Source organism: Centruroides vittatus, unplaced genomic scaffold (genome assembly GCF_030686945.1).
Source record: "Centruroides vittatus isolate TY-2023 unplaced genomic scaffold, ASM3068694v2 scaffold_1431, whole genome shotgun sequence".
Classification (NCBI taxonomy): domain Eukaryota; kingdom Metazoa; phylum Arthropoda; class Arachnida; order Scorpiones; family Buthidae; genus Centruroides; species Centruroides vittatus.
Genome location: NW_027122678.1, coordinates 164135 through 182869, shown reverse-complemented (window position 1 = coordinate 182869; position 18735 = coordinate 164135). Strand labels below are relative to the sequence as shown.

At 26.4% G+C, this 18735-nt stretch overlaps 1 protein-coding gene across 1 annotated transcript in view; it reads left to right on the top strand.

Moving 5' to 3' along the window:
* Positions 1-18735, top strand: part of LOC136986983 (E3 ubiquitin-protein ligase MYCBP2-like) — a gene marked incomplete at its 3' end in the record, with an annotated part of 256645 nt that overhangs the window by 74197 nt on the left and 163713 nt on the right. The window contains 7 exon segments of the mRNA XM_067284616.1: positions 234-356; positions 2304-2385; positions 3992-4106; positions 4283-4523; positions 5523-5601; positions 14154-14228; positions 16979-17328. Of these exon segments, the coding sequence (XP_067140717.1) occupies positions 234-356; positions 2304-2385; positions 3992-4106; positions 4283-4523; positions 5523-5601; positions 14154-14228; positions 16979-17328 (1065 nt within the window).

Here is an 18735-nt window from a genome sequence, read left to right as displayed (position 1 = left end):
TGCCACAGATGCTTCAATTCACCGAAGGAAGTGCTCAATGCTTTCTGCAATTTCATTGCCATTAGGAACAAGAAAATTTTCCATTTAAAATAATGTAATGGCGCATATTTCAAATAAATTTTGCATCTGTCTTGTCTTGTACAGGGTTATCTTGTTTATGTTCATAAAACATTTTATGTGGGACAACCTGATAATTTAGAATTAATGAAATTTTAAAATATTTTACATTTTAGAAGATGGAGTTGGAAGTGATCATGAAAGAGAAGCCACTAAGTTGACATCTTTGTCACCAGCACAATTATACATGCCAACAGATAGTCCTGTTGTGCAAATTGCTTGTGGGATGCATCATACAGGTTAGTTCAGACAATTTTAATTAATTTTATTAGTAATGTTTATAAATATTAACATAATTTTATTATATTCTGAATTAAGAACAAAGATATAATTTAAGTATGGCATTTAGATTGAGTTGTATTTATAAAAATAATTAATTTAATCATTTTTTAACAGTATGTTAAGTCCAGTTTAAAAAGGTTTTTTAGTCTAACAATTTGTTATGGCTTCAAGATTGTAGGTTTTGATCTTGTTTTAGGTATGATTGAATTCGTTTGTTTTCATTAACTTATTATTTAAGGGAACAACAATAGTAAGTACATTAAATAGAAGGAAGAAAAAAACTTATTTATTTTAAAAATCAATTGAAAGTCTGCTGCTTATCAATATATAACAGGTGACCGAACCTTGACATGATAGCAACTATAATCACCTAGCAGAAATACACAAGAATCGCATCCTTTTATGAAATAGTATTTTATATTATAGATAGTTAAAATGCTACAGTTATTACTGTGTTTTAGTAAATATTACTGTTGTTATACTGATATTTATAACCTGCTAGGTAAACATTCATTGTTAATTTCTTTGACCCTACAAGTGTAGCACTTCCTTAGCTTTCAATATTAAGTTGTGAGGACACTTATGTGACCAGAGGATCGGCACCTCTTTAGTGCCCCGTCAGGACTGACACCACTGTGTCTTCTAGGAGAGACACAGAAACTGTCTCTCCTAGAAGTGGTCACAAATTTGGAATTCGCACGAATGATCACATGTGTGAGCGGTCGGATTCAGGATGGAGGAGTGTTGAGAGACGGCAGATTGGAAGTGAATCATTCGGATACAAGGTTGGCAACTAAAATAACTGATTTAATTCAACTAAAAAAAAAATACATAGCTTCATATATCGAATAACAGTCGTGAGAGAGAGAGTTTACATAAACCTGCATGTCGGTATAGATACTTTTGATGCACTTAATACTGTGTGGACTTTCTGATGGATGGACTTTGGTCAGAGTGGAATCCAGGAGTTATTGGGGAGGTGTTGAATTTTCCTTTACCTTGGATGACGGTCGAAATGGTGGCGAACCACAGGATATAATAATTCGTATTGGCGGGAAGTTTGAAAGTGTTCCTAGAGAAACATAGGATGTGATATTCTTGGTGGCCTGGGCGACGATGATAAACCTTTTTGTTCAGGGCACTAGGTTGATGCGCTCACAGACTCGACGACCTCTTGTCCTTGAGTCTCTCCTTTTTTATATCTCCAAGCCACGTTGTCCTTTTTTTATATCCCCAAACCACGTTACCGTTTTTCACCAATAATGAATTTTTGTTATTAGTTTCCAATGACACATTCAATGAGTTTCCTGGAAAAGGAAATGACTCCAGGGAGAGATGTGATCATCCTCTGGGGTAATAAAATTGAAAAACTTTTTTTTTCTGGAACATATTTACTTTGAAATTTTCGCCAAGTCCAACTCTCACATTTACAACCAATATGTAAATCAAACCACATTATAGAAAACTTACAAAAATATTACATATGTGTAAGTAGTATGTACCAAGTCTATAAAAAGAAATCATACAAGTATATGGGAACTGCAGTAAAGGTCTAGAAGAGCAGCAATTTGGTCACCATGGATATATAAGCATTTTTTATTTAATTGTTTATTACTCATTGTATGTACAGTATTTGTCTGTAATCCTGATTTCATTATTGATAGCAAAAGACAAAAAGATGAACATTTTAAATATCAGTAGATTAATTGTGATTCTGCATAATTAAAGCTAAATGGTTCTACAAGATTATTTTTAATTCACATTAAATATTTTATAGAATATTTATTATTAATTGCTAATTTTTCTTTTCTGCTTGTTTTTTTCATTTTATAAAACAGTTTAATATTGAATAGATTTAATAAAAAAAAATAAATACTAATAAGTAATGAATTTATTTTTTTCAGTTTTATTATTACAAAACGGTGAAATATATACGTTTGGCAGTAATCAGCATGGACAGTTAGGTTTAAATGATTTCACAGTAAGGTGAGAATGTAATTTTATGTGGAAGATAAGATCTTTAAACAAGTATAAAAAAAAGTATAAAATAATTAATATGAAGTAAATTAAATTTTATATTTTAAAATAGTTTGTAGCTTCCATGAAATAAGTTATAATAAATTATAAATGATTCAAATAGATATTTAATGCAATCAGTTTTTAATTTAGTAAGGAGAATATAATTTAACTTTGTTAAAAATGATTCAATATCTTTAAAAGGTGTTCCTTTTAAAAATATTGAATCATTTAACTATTATCAAGAATCTCATTTCATTAACTTAAAACACACAACTCATAATTATAATATAAATAAGATTCTTTCCTTTTGTTGAAATTGAATTAAATCATTACTTCATTATGAAATAAAGCAGAAAATATTTTTAAAAAAATGTATATAATAAATAATGATATAATATGTATAATAATAATAATATTATTATTATTTAATAAGTAATTATAATAATAACATAGGAAATTTTTAATTATTTATTTAGTATAGAATATTTTACATAACATATTATTTAGATTAAGCATATGGTTTTGAACTGCAGATACTTTTAAACCTGTCTATCTCAAACACACTCATCTCCAAAACCTATTTATCTCCAAATTTATTCTCGTCCCTGCATTTTTAGCCAAAATCCAATATATTTTCCATAATTATCTTAAATAATTTTCTCCCAAAACTTCTATATCTAAAATTATGGATCGAACTTTCAATTACAAATTTAAAGCTTGGCAACTACATTTTGATAGTATAAGATAGGATGTTAAAGAAAAGGCCTGACTCAATCTTATAGCACAATGGGGATAGGTATGGTTAAGTAGAGTGTGAGGTGGGGGGAATGAGAAGGAAAAGAGGGAGGGTCACAGAGCATCTGCCGGGAACCAATGGTGGAAAGCAAACGATACTATATTTTGATAGTGTAAATTGCAGTTGAGAAACATCTCTTGCAATGCGTTACACAGTTACAATTAATGCTACTTTTCTGATTGGCTATGAGTTTGGCTCATGTCTTATTGGTTGAAGAAAGTCAGGCATCAGAAACTATTGAACATACTATTTCTGTTAATGTGTATCAAAAATGTTTATTTATGCCTAATACAGGTATGTACTATACTTGGTATTGTATTAATAAAATATCATACCTTCAACCAAACCTATTTACCTATTACTATTTACTGTGTAGGAACCTCTATATCTCAAAACCTGTCTGTCTTGAATTTTTTACTTATTCCTGTGAGATTCAAGATAGACATGTTCAACTGTATTTTATTATTATTATAGATACAATTCATAGTTATATATTATAGCAATTTACTACAATTTCTCCTTTTTTTAATATCAAATAAAAATATATCAAGCTTTATTTCAGAAGTCAAAATACTGAATATTCATTAAGTTTTTATGATAAATTTTTTCTTGTCATCAGAATCTCTGTTACACAGCTGTAAAAACTAGAAATAAACCTTGTTATAGATAAATTAATAAACATTAATATCATAGTATTTTGGTTTCAAAGGAATTCTGATATATTTTTATTTGATTCCTAATTATATGAATACATAGTAATTATTCCTTAATTTTTAGGGGATCTCCAACTTTAGTAAAATTACCAGTTCCAATAGCACAAGTTGCTGCTGGAAGTAATCATACTGTTGCATTAACTACACAAGGTCAAGTTTATACTTTTGGAAGTTATCAGGTAAAAGAAATATTACAAATAAATATTGAAAATTTGGCCGTACCAATATTAATTGTCAAAATTCACATGCATTTTCTTGTCGTTATTTATGACTACATTTTCCTTAGTTTTTTTAAATAAATCTCATATTATTCTTAATACACCTCCATCTTGAATCATTATCATTTAATTTGTAGAAAGGACAGTTAGGAAGAACCCCACCAAGTTTATCTTCAGAAGAAGGGAAAAGGGCTCGTGATAAGGAATCATTATGGCATGCAATTCCTGGAATTATTCCTAACATTGGTGCTAAACATGGTCGAAGGGCTTCATGGATCGGAGCATCTGGAGACCAGACATTTGTGAAAATTGATGAATCACTAATTAATTCCTATAATTTAACAAAGTCGTGTGTAGTTGCAAATAAAAACTGCATTGGCAAGTAATATCTATTATTATTAATTTTTTTTTGTAATATCAAAATTTAAACAGTTTAAAAAATAAGAATTTATTTAGAATTAATTTTATATAATTATGTAAGACATTTAAAATGTTTAAATTTAAAAAACTTTATTGTAAGTTACTTATAATTAAATATTAGACTAACAAAATTATTTAATATATTAATTACAAAGTTACTTATATACAGAATTACTCAGTTTATTAGTCTTATTGATTAAAGTATTTCTTGATTTTCTACTGATTAGTACGATAATTTACACTAATAATTCAAAGCAGTGTATTAATGAATGCAATTGAAAGTATTGTATAGAAGATGGCTAAAATTCTTATATATATCCTTATAAAATGAGGAATAGCTGGAAATAAATTAGAGTTAAATTCTTGGTAAACTTACTTTATCCAAATCAAATTGATGAAATATTTAGATAAATTGGCTCATTTTAAAATCTTTTTTAAATGATTATCAATCAAAAAATGAATATGAAAATATTACTTAGAACTTTGAGAATAGCTCATCTGTCATTTGAGAAGAGATTATTTTCTTTTAAAAGACTAAGTGTATGCAATTTGCATGTTAAAATAATCATTGCTTGATAACTAGATGGACAGTGATGAAGGCTGTTCTAGAAGATCTGGCTTCAGTTTTAACTCGGTTCAGAAATATTCTGGGTTAGATATGTGGGTCCATTCTTCATCACTTGGTCATTTTAACTGCATGCAGTTTTCGTCAAACTCATACGGGATAGGGAAAACAGACACTCTTAGTACCTGCAGGGTGGAGAGAGTTAAAATTTTTGAAAAGGTTCATTGCTTCTATGCTAAGAGTCATCTACTATGTAACTATAAGAAGTGATGTATTAAACATTTTTATTTTATATCATAGTTATTGAATTTTAATAATTAAAAAACTTTTAAAAAAGTAGCACAATGATGAATTTAAGTGATTTTTATTCTAATTATTGTTTATTTTAATAGGAATTATTCCAAGTATCACTGATCAAGGATCATCATTTAAATGTCTTATGATTAACAAATTAGATGGAAGTTGCAAAAGGTAATATATTGTAACAGATAACTTTAAGTTAATTATTATTTTTTAGTATGTATTTATAAAATAGAAAATGAAGTATCTTAAAAGAAACAAGTTTCAAAGTAAAATTAACCAGAATACAAGCTTTATCTTTTCTTAGATTTATTTATTTGTAAAAGTTTATTTGATTTCTAGCTGTAGTTTAGAGTTAAAACAAAAAATCAAAATGTGTATGATTACAATGAAAGTTAAGCAACATTACATTTAATTTATGTAATATAAATTCCTTATATGTGCCACTCACTTACCAAATCGATTAACTCCATAAAACAAAAAGTGGAGAAAAGTGACAAAATAATACACCACGTACATTCTTTTTTAAAATATAAATTCAAACAAACATTGTAGAATGTATTATTGTAGATATAGTTTTTATTTAATGACATATAAAATGTATAAGATAGCACAGATATGCTAAAATCATTATTATTGTTGTTGTTGTTGTTATGATTTTGGTGTGATTGAGGGAGTTAATTGATTTGCAAATGATAAAAGTAATAACATCAAATTCAGTTTTCACAGTTTTTTATTATAGAGAAGCTTTGTTATTGTACATTTTTTATTAAAGATTTTTTGCAAAAATGAATAACTGTTTTGTTACTGTTACAATTGTGGTTATTATTATTTTGTTTAAATTGATTATTCAGCAACGTAAATAATATTTTCTTCATCAGCTGTATTTGAGGTCCCATCATGTCAATTTGTTCTTAAATTTTTATAAGAATTATGTTTAATAGGAAGAGTGAAACAAATTATTTTTAGTTTCATTTATTTTGATGTAACAGTATAACTTTTCTTTTTTCTAAAAACAATTGCCATTGAAATTAAAATAAATCGTTTAAATAAATAAATTAAAATCGTTCAATAATCCACAAGTATACTTACTTCTGTGGTAGTTGGATTGTAACTAACTAATTTCTTTTACTTACTTTTTGGGAGGAGATAACATTAAATAAATTACCATTACCTACAAGGTCAGTGCACATTGCACTTGCAATGCTGTAGTGTGCACTGGCAGATTTGTTACAGTATGGAGTTAATTAGATTGGCTTTTGAAATAAATAAGATTTTTTTCGATGGCCAACAAAATATTGTCATTAAGTGGTATTGATCCTTATTATTAGGGAAATTTATTATGAATGTAAAAAGTTATGGGTATACCAAGTGCTTTGATAATAAAATTTAGAAAAATTCAAAATGGATTTAATTGATTTTGCTCACAAGCCAAATCAATTAAATTTAGAAGCCAAATTTAGAAAATGTTTTCTAAAATTTTATCAATTACTTTAAGAAATTTTAAAAATTTAATATTATTATTTTATTTCTTAAGTCAAAATAAAAATAAATACAATTTTTATTTAATAAAGTAAAAATTGCATTACAAATACTAGTCATATCTTGCTTTCTCGCCATGTTTAATCACCTGGAACAACCATTCTTCACTCCAGAGATGACCTTTCTTTGTAGGCTACAACTCTGCATAAATATGTAAAACAGTCTAAAATGTCTACAGGTGACAATCCCAACACAATTAAAAATATAACATTTTTTTGTAAAAAAGGGGTTGGCAGAAATTACAATTTAATAAAGTAAAAATTGCATTAAAATACTAGTGTTATATTTTTAATTGTGTTAGGATTGTCACCTGTAGACATTTTAGACTGTTTTACATATTTATGCAGAGTTGTAGCCTACAAAGAAAGGTCATCTCTGCAGTGAAGAATAGTGGTTCCAGGTGATTGGACACGGCGAGCAAGCAAGATACGACTACGAAGCAAGACAGATCTAATTCTTGTAAAATAAGTAATAAATTGTATTGTTTAAGGTATACTATAAATTATATTAAAGTATATAAACAATAAAAAATAAAAACACAGAATGAAAGTATACTAAAATTGAAGACTAGATTTAAAGTTAGTCTCTTAAAGTTAATTCAAGAAGACTGTACTCTATAAATATAAACTTCCCAAAACCTGATGTATTGATGCTAAGCCAAATGATTGCCATAATTAATTGGGTTATTAATATGCTATAATTAATAATAATTTAATAAATTTATTAAATTATTATAATTATTAATTTAGGTAAGAGATGGCACCTAATGCCTAACTCTATTACCAAATTACTTAGTTTCTAATTATTAATTATAGCACATTAATAGATATATCATATTAATAGCGATTGATTACAGCTATCATTTTGCTTAGACTGTACTTTGTTTACATTATTGAGATTTTTGACTTTAAACACTTGAATGTGCTTAGATTGTTTTGTAATTTTGCATGTTGTTGCTAGGAGATCTCAATGAAAACTGTTAAGGTTTGTTCTGTTCATTTGAAGGATAGAACATTAAATTTTTTAGGCAATTTTTTTTAACTTTTTGAAATTTTACATTATTATTACTTCATTTTATTGAAAAATCTGTATGCTGTTTATATCTGTAATTGAGTCTGAATGTTTTTTAATAAGCAATATTCTAATAAAGCATGAATTTTATATTATTATTTTGAAGTTTTGAATATTATAATAGAAGTGTTTGAGTATAATAATATTTAGTATAATTAGTAAAAGTAATTTGTGCTGAATATGTTTAAGTTACATTAATTTAATGGAAACCTGGAAGAATAATACATCAGAATTTGTCTACATTTATTATATGATATAAATTTACAAGATTTCCTAAAAGTCAATTAACCAAGAAGTACAGGATGTCCCAAAAGTAGTACATACATGAAAAATAGAGTTATTTAATTATGTTTTTATTTTGTGTTGCAGATTATCACTGACTTTGGAGATTGACTACAAATAGGCTGACTAAACAAGAATGTGGTTCCATTGTGGAACTGTTCTTTACCCATGTATAGTACACAGCATTGTGGAACTTCAGCACACATACAGTCATTGATTTAATGTTTGTATTTGCTTCATCAAAGCATAAGACAGTGTGTTGAATGGTTCTGTGAACAGAGAACTGCTTTCTATAAATGCTGATTTGAACACCCAAAATCATGTTGTAATGAAGAGAATGTTGACTCTCTATATATCTGTGGAAAGCAGTCATCAGTTTTCAGTTTGTCTTCATTCTAAAGAGGTTAACACATCTTTTGAGACACCTATTCATGTTCAATGTCCAAAGTCAAAGCAACAACCTTCAGTGCAAAACAAGGACAAAATCAGATAACTCATTTTTATTAATTCATATGCTTCTATGTCCTTATTTTCTATAATTTGTTAAATGTTTGTCTACAAGGACTGAGCTTATTAATAGGACATATTGCACTGGTGTTTTGGTTTTTGCAGCAAGGAAAAACTTATTCAAAGAAACAAACAATCTTTATTTTCACAATTGTATTATACCTGTAGATATAATAACAAATTGTGAAAAAACATCACTTTTATCTTTACTTCAAATGGGATTATATTTTTTGGGACACACTGTATATATCAAGATATAAGAATAATTGAAACCAATTTGGAACATCTGAATGTTGTTTGTAATTTAAACTTATCTCGTCTACTAGTACTTTATCAATAGTACTTTATCAATTAACAGGACCTATTCTACTGGATTTGTGGATGCAGCAATTAGGTCTTACAGATCAGAAATAATAATGTTTATTTAAATCGCCTGAACACATACACTTTAACCTTGTGTTTTGGACCTGTTTGTCCCTCATCAGCAGGCATTTAAAAGACATTTTCTACAACTAAAATAAATTTTGTTACAATCGTAAATAAACATAAAATTCCCGACAATAAAACAATAAAATTCTTACAAATTCTGAGTTTTTAAACATGTTCCTAGTTCCGAGCATATTCAAAATCAATATTAACCAAACAATTCCATATGTAATCCTGTTTTTTAAAACATAAATAATTAAATTAAATAAATTCGTTGGTTTAAAACTTACACCAAAAACTTACATCATTGATTGTTCACATTCACTTAAACCTCACCCAATCTATTCCAATCCTTCCTTTTATACATCTCCCTCCTCTCTATGATTGGTGTATCTCTCTTCTGGTATTGTTATTTATTCTATCCACTTGTTTAAGTATATTGATGTGTTCATATAATTGTTTTTTTATAATTGTTTTCCTCTCTTTTCCTTATTTTCACAGTATTCAAATCAATTTCGCAACCTTCTGAATTACAGTGTTCAGCCACTGCTGAATTTGAAAATTTCCCCCAATTGCTCGAATATGTTCACTTAATCTTATTTTTAATTTTCGTTTTGTTTCACCAATGTATGTTTTTTTTGGGTTACAACTACAATTAAATGAATATATCACACCTTTTTCTTCTGTTATGCCATATTTTTCATTGTTTCTATAACAGATATTTTTTAGTTTATTTTTTTCAGTATTAAATTAATTCTACTTCTTACTACTATTTTAATTCTTTCAAGTAACTTTGGAACATACCTTAATTTAACAAATATTTTCTTTATCCATTAATTTTAATTGTTTATCATCATTTTATAATTATCCTATCCATTAATTCAGTAAGTATTTTGGATAATCATTTAAAATAAACATTTTAAATATTTCTTCTTCTTGTTTTTGTGTTTCAGTCTCGCTTGTTCTTTGTCTTATTTTATTCATATACATTTTAAATATGTTATATTTCATACTAACCGGAATGACTGATTTGTAATTAATTATTTTGAGAATTTGTGTAGGTTTAACGTATTTTTTATAAATTAATCTAGCGTCTCTTCTTTCAATTGTTATATCTAGATAGTTTATGCTATTCTGTTTTGCTTTTTCAAGTTCAAATTTAATATTTTCTTTTATGTTATTAGCCTTTTTTATAATTAAATTTTCATTAGTTTTTCTTTTATCAAAAATTATTATACAGTCATCAACATACCTGTTGTGAAATTCAATGCTCTCTATATTTCTAATTTGTTCATCAATTTGTATCATTGATATTTCAGTCAGTTTTGGACCTATGCATGTTTCCATAGGTATTCCTTCTGTTTGGGTGTAGAATTTTTTATCGAACTTTAAATAATTGTTTTTGATTATAATTAAACATAATTTAATTATTCGATTTGGTGCTTTCATTCTTATTAAAGAAGTTTCTATATCTTCTATTGTAATGCTAGGGTACATATTTACAACGTCTAGTGATATTAAATTCATATTTTCATTAATTGCGATATTTTGTAATCTTTTTAGTAATTTGTCTACATTCTTTATGCTATATTTAGATACTTCTAATAAATTTAATTTATCTTTTAAATATTTTTCTAAATTGTAATATATATAATTTCTAACATCTATTAAAGATCTATACTTAATAGGAATTTTGTGTGTTTTTACCCTTATATTAAATTTCGGTGTTCTGTTATCTTCTCTTTTTATGTATTTGATGTATTTTTCTGTTATATGTTGTTGTATTTTCAAATTTTTTAGTTCTTTGTCCAAAGATTTTATTAAATTGTTAACTGGATCTTTGTTAAGTTGTTTATAACTTCCTTCTTGGATCAGTTCGTATTGATGACTTCTATTTTCTTATCTTTTTTCATAATTATTATTAGCATGGTTTTATCACCTTGAAGTATTTCCAAATTATTATTAATTAAAAATGTTTTAACATTATTTAAATTTCTCTTATAATTTTTAACCTTATTCTGCTTTTTTTGTTTAGTTTTTTATTTTTTATTATTTTTTGCATACCTGTTCTTATTTGTTCTCTCTCTTCTTCTGGAAACTTCCATAATAAATGTTCTGTGAAAACTGCGATGTCCTCAATTTTCATTATTTCTGGTTCGTTGTAGTCCATTTCTTGTTTTAGAGTTCGTCAGATAGAATCTGGTATTTCCACATCTGTCATGTTTGATATTAATTTCCTTTCATAGTCTTTTTTTTTTTTTTTTTTTTTTTTTAAAGTTGGATATCCTATTTTTTTAACTAATTTATTATATTTATTTAAGAAAAACTTACCAGAATTTTCACATCCTGCTTTTTCTATGTTTCTTTTGTTTTTCCTTTGTAATTTCTTTAGTTTGTACTTTTTATAATTAATATTAGAATTTATTATTAATTAATTAATTTTTTATACATCATGTTATCATAAATTTGTGCTGATACTCATGGGTAAACTTAATGTTGGTAATTTTATGGCTTTGATCTTACATTTTTATAAACACCATATTTCTGTTTTTAATTTTTCTATTTCCTCTGTTGTATTTTTTGTTCTCTGAATTTGTTATTTGTAATTCATTCCCTTCATTGGAAGTGACTGAATCACAAAAAACAATATGCAGCTGTTCTAAACTGGTTTTAATTCTTGTTAAAATAATTTTAAAACATATTTCAGTTAATTAACTTTGAACAATCTTGTACATTGTTAAGAAAATGAATTGTTATTAGATAAACCTAAATATCAGATATATTATAAAACACATCATAAAGATCCTAGCAATGTTAGAGTCTATAAAAAGACCTTCATGCTGTAGATAGTGAATTGCTGTCTACAACATACAGGTCCCTTTACGAACTCTAACATGGCCAGGATTTTTATGATGTGTTTTATAATTCATTAATTTCCTAGTCTCATTAATTTGTTATTACCAGATAGATAAGATAATTTACTAAAATATTAATATAATTTCTAGAATATATTTTATTACTTCTCTAAAAATAAACTTAATATGACATTTTTGAACTGAAATGAAAATGAGGTTGTTTCTGTGATTACAGGGTCACTTTTTCAAATGTTGTTGTTATTTTAAAATAAATTGAGTTTTATAATAAACCTATTTATTCATTTTCTATTAATAATCATTTTTTCTATACTTCATTTTAATATTATTTAAAACAAAATTTAAACAATAGTTAAACCATTTTATGCTTTAATCATCAAGTGACAACGCCAGATTAATTAACCAGTTGTTTGCAGAGTACTCCCATTGGAGTAACTGGTTTTCGTCAAACTGTTGCGTTGTACTCCAGTTGGAGTAAGTGTCAAGTTTTTTTCGTAATTAACTAGTTGGTGGCGATTTAAGCACTGATTGTCTTTTATCTACATAGACTAAGTCTGTTTCAATGAATAAGATATTTGTCACCACCCCGTATTTTTAAATTTAGGCACAAAACTCCTCCATTCCATGTTAGGTCTATGGGAAACCCTTCTTTTGTTCATTTGACAATAAAATCCTAGTTAGCATGCCTGTTGGGCTCTAATTGGTATATTACAGCTAAATGACTATCCTTTAACCAATAAGCATTGACTAGGATTTGTGGGGTGGGAACTTTCTTGGAAAAAGTTATACCAACTCAGAGCTACTTTGTCAGCTACAAATGTAAACAAACAATTATAAATCATTATTCTTATCTATTTTTAGCTTGAATTTAATCAATTTTTATGTATATTTATCCTATTTAATAAATAAGCATGTTTTTTAAACCATTCAGCCATAAATCTTTCAAAAAACAAAGTACTTCTGGTTATCGTGGTACCTTCCGTAATTCATAAGAAATACATGTATAGTTGTTAATATAATAACGTAATAATCGCTTATTATAGTCTACTATTAGTACAGTAGTGTAAATAACATATAAATAGAATCAAATACACATCATGAATAATAAAAGTGTATTGACCTTGATTTAGAAAGGCCACCACCCCCCAAATCGATCGGCGTTATAATCTATAGGCCGTATTATTTCTCTACGTTGATTTAGAAAGCTGCAGTTTTTTTTATTTGACAGAAAATAGACATATCTAAGTAACGTATATAACAAATTAATGGAATATTTATAAAAAAAAAAACAATTTTTTTTAAATATTTTAAAATCTTAAATTTTTAAAATTTTTTTAAACATACATAATATTTTGAAGTTAACAATCGTAAAGTGTAATACGTATGTGATAGAAAACCGAAAACAGATTATATCTACTACAATTTTTAAGTGAGATATCGCAAATTGAAAAACCACTTTAAAAATCACAAAACGTGTACGCAACAGCCGTGTTGTTTCGGATTATCGAGTGCTTAGCTGACAGGTTAACAGACTAGAACTTATTTAATTAATAGATAATTTGGGCTAAAGTAGGCAGTTAAGTAGCCATTTTGTACTAAATTCAATAATTATATTTTTTATAATTAATATAATTAGCCAAGTTTTATCTCACTAGTTAATCCAACTGTATCATTTGATAATTAGAGTAATTTAAACTTACACAGTAAATCCTCAGTTAAGATATGACTATATTATACAGTATGTGTTTATGTACAAATTGACATTTAATCAATTTGTACATGAACATATACAACTGTATACAACATATACAATTGTCTTTGAATACAATAATAATAATAATTGTAATCTTAATTTTAGAAAAATTATAATAATGTTTATCTGTAAGCTTATGTTTTTGATAGCTTTTGAAAATAGTAAAAATTATCAATGCATAATAAAAGCATTTTGATCATTTGTAATTAATTCCACTTAAATTTTGTTTTTTTGTTTTTTTTTTTTAAATCTCCCATATTTCTTTTCAGTTTTAATTCAGCGGATCAGTTGGAACTAAGAGATTGTGCAATCTGTCTGGATAGTGTTTACAATGTTTTGTGGAGGTATCTTTTATATATTTTTAAAAATTATACTATTTACTACATTTTGTTTTAATTATAATTTATAGTTTATATTTATGGGGTTCTTAGCATATTTCTACTATAAACATGAAATTTTTATAAATATCTGATTATCTAATAATATACACATCCCAGGATCTGATTTTTTGACTTCTGTGGCTTCAATGGGTCTCAAAACATGAAGATTGAGAAATTTGGAGGGTTAGATGTGACACAGTTGCAATATTATAACAGCTGGTAGAGTAAAAATGCCCACAAATGAAAAAGGATGACAGTATAATAAATGTTAATTATTATATCTCAACTTGTATTTTGAAAGATATTTAAATTAAATAAAATTTCATAAATTTTTATTTGAAATAACTGACATTCAATGTAAACTGTTTAAATGAAACAACCAATTCATTATTGCTTGTTTTATTTAACATTATTATTAATTTTAGAAATGAAAAAAGCCATTGTTTTGCTGGTATGTTTCTGTAATAACAAAATGAAATTAATAATTTTTTAAAAATTAAATTACTGTTAAAGTCTATCACATTTATCTAAGGGCAGAAATTTAGTACAGTTTAATCAACATGCCATTAATGCTGTACGATATCAGGCTAGATCAAGGGTATAATATTAATTTTAATTACAAAATAATTTGTACTAAAGTGAGGCATTAGGCACCATCTCTTATTAACATTAATAATTATAATTTAATTAAATAATTTTAAATAATTTAGAAATATTGGAAGAAAAAGTTGGCCCAGAGCGGGACTCAAACCCACAACTCTTGCTTACTGTGCAGATGCGTTGCCAGTTATGCTACCCAGACACACATATATATATATGTGTGTGCGCGCCTTGCCAGGGTTTGCGATGGCTGGTTGAGTGCCTTATTGGACATGGACGCTTGATATGTCCCCAGCCAGTGTTGTAATAACTGTCAATGTTTATAATGTAAGCTTATATATGTTGGAAGAGGAAATCAGACTAGAGGTCTGGGTAGCATAACTGGCAACGCATCTGCATAAATTAATATATATATTAATGCCTGATACATTCTAATCAACACGCCATCAATGCTGTACGATATCGGGCTAGATCAAGGCTATAATATTAATTTTAATTATAAAATAATTACAAAATTAGTTTGTAATTAAAATTTATATTATAGCCTTGATCTAGCTCAATATCATACAGCATTGATGGCATGTTGATTAGAATGTATCGGATATTAATGTTGTTGTATATTTATATTTAGTACAGTTTAATTTATATGCATAGATTTATATAAAAGTTAAAAAAACAAAAGTATAAAATAATTTATAAGAGTTTACATTAAAATTGAATTTTGAATATTTCTGTTTATTGATTTATAAATTGTAAATTTTTATTATTATAAATTCAAAATTAAATTTCTTAGAATTTTCAATGATTTTGGGATTGAATTCTTATCATTCTCTATTATTTTTCAGCAAAAATGTTGTAGAAATCTGAAAAATTCTAAAATTATTATAACATTTTCAAGAAATTCTATTTCTGTTTTCAGAATTAAAAAAATATAACATGACAAAATAAATACACAAGAGTTTAATGAACAGCATAAGCGAATATACTGTACAAGCAATAAACTAACTAAAACATTTAAAGAATTAAATAATGTTTGAGGTTTTTAAACAATTACAATTAAGATCTTTTAAGTTTTAAGCTGTCTAAAAAGATATCTAAATTAAATGAAATTTCATAAATTTATATTTGACATAACTAACATTCAATGTAGACTATTTAAAGTGAATTAAAAATTAAAATCATCTCTGAAAATTGAATCAAAAAATAAGAAGAGAATAATATCAACTTGAAATATTGATGATGACGATGATGACGACGATATGGGCATCCACAGAAAATTTTCCAGTGAGAAGGTTTAGGTTTTTTACGTGTAGATTATAGAATACAGTAATCTTGCATCCCATGGTTGAGGGTATAAGGTTACATAGTTACATATCTCACTCACTTTTATGATTATAATTTGTGGAATTTTTTACTTGATCTCATGGGCAAGTGCCCCATTTTCCCTCTGCAAATGCTCATGGATGATGATAATGATATACATAGGCAGTTTTTTTTTTTCAACCTCCAATGTTCCATAAAACAAAGACAATTGTAAATAACAAAATTCCAAAAAGAGGTGGAAGTCTTCACACATTAAAGGTGTGAAGACTTTCATCTCTTTTTGGAACTGAAAAAGTGGCTAGGAGAGCAGAGGTTCAAAACTAATGATGATCTTCAAAAAAATGTTAAGGTCCATCTCAAGTCACTGGCGGAAACATTTTATGAAAAGAGGATTGCAAAGCTTGTCCACAGATACGACAAATGCCTCAATCTTCATGGTGAGTATGTCGAAAAGTAACTATGTTTGTACCTAACTTTTGGTAATAAATTCATTCTGTTATTTACACTTGTCTTTGTTTTATGGACCATCAAAGGTTGGAAAAAAAAATGCACTCATAGATGATATAACATTCAGTAAGGAAGCTTTTCAAATTTAAATTCAAGTTGATTTTCTCAGAGCAAAGCAGTTAGAATTGAATATTAGTAAGTTTTAATAGTTTATTTTCTAAATTTTGTAGGTATGATCTTTGTAATTTTAGCTATTAATTAAATAAAATTTTACTTTTATATTCATTAAAATTTTTAAAATATGGATACTGTTCTAATATTATTATTATTATAATTTTTCACAGCTTTAATCCTCTCACTCAAAGAATATGTCAATATAACATCATTGCAACGGAAGCTTGTGTCTTGCCAAGTTCTTTTTCATCAAATTTAGCAAATTCAAATATATCCACTTCTAATGTCAAGAAAAATATACATCCTCTTCCAAATATTCTCAGTTCAGAGTTATCTTTACCTTCACAAGCGGGTTGTCCTGTTAGTAGATCTCATGCAGCTTTACATTTATTATGTTGCTTGGACACTCTTACTGCCGCTCAGGAACAAAACTGGATTGTTCATAGCGATGAGAAAGGAAAACAAAGTACAAATAAAGTATACAGTAAAGATGATTTTTCAGTTGTAAATAGATTTGAAAGTAAGTTGAAAAGTCAAATTGTTTTAGTATAAAGTCTGAATCTATGAATTACTTTAGATATAATCAATGATTAAAGACTTTCTTTAATTAAGCTTGCTAAGATTAAAACTGAACATTCTGTTATACTAGTTTATAGAAGTCAAATGACAATTATTATTAAATAATTTTTTACTTTCTATAAAGTTATAATACAAAAATATTCTTTTAAATAAAGATGGAAAAGTATAACTAAGTTATTTAGAAACACACAATAAAATGTTCAATTCTACAGTGAACTGTTGGAAGAATTTTACAATAAGGGTGTAGTTGGCATCAAATTTTCTGTAATTTAAGAGCTTGCACTGTATAAAACATTTTGAATGAAGCAATAATGAATATCAAAAAACGAAATAGGAAGCTTCTTTTTAAATGTTGTTTGTGTCTAGACTAAATAGGCAGAGAAAGATGTGGACATCATAGACGAACGTTAATATGTTTTCAGGGGCAGATCTAAGGAGGTTTAAAGAGCTTAAGCTATATCTATTGTCACAAAAATAATTAAAATTTATTTGTTTGAGCTTCAAAACGATGTTTTTAAAAACATTTATGATGGCAAAAATGGTTTTTCAACCTACAATTATTAATTACGTGTTAATAAAATGTTCTCAATAATAATTCAGATATTTTAAATTTTGAGTTCATTTGGATTTGTTTACAGTGTGTGTTAAGTTTTAGACAGGACAAATATTTTTTCATTTTATTTACATTTTTATTAAAGTATTTTAATAAGTTTTGAGGTATTTTCAATGAATAAACTAGCATTTTCCAAATAAATATTAACAGTTATATATTAAAGAAAATAATTCAAAGATTATTAAAGTATAAAATTAAAGAAATGAAATGCAATAATGATAGAGGTTCAATAAATATTAAGGTTTATTAAATATTAATATTATTTCATAAATTTTTAATAATGTATTAATAGAAAGCTATTATATAATACATACAATTATAAAAATACGTATTAATAATGCTTGTAAATTATTATTTTTAAATATAATTAAATTAAATATTGTGACTTAATCTTTAAAGTAAATAATTGCAAAATTTACTGCTAGAAGTTAAATATAAAATTTCATTAAACATTTAAGAGTAATTATTATGTTATCTTCTATATTCTTTATTAGAATAAAGTATATTCTGACTGAAGATTACTGCCGTCCAACTAAACTTAATTCCTAGTTAAAATACAAACAAACATTAAAATCAAAAAAAAATAAAAAATAAAAATTATAAAAAATACAAAGCATAAAATATGAAAACTATATAAAAATTATAATGTATAAAACTCAAAAAACAAAATATACAATGTGTAAAATATGTAGAACATAAAAATTAAATTAAAATTTAAGAAAGAGTTAGATTAAA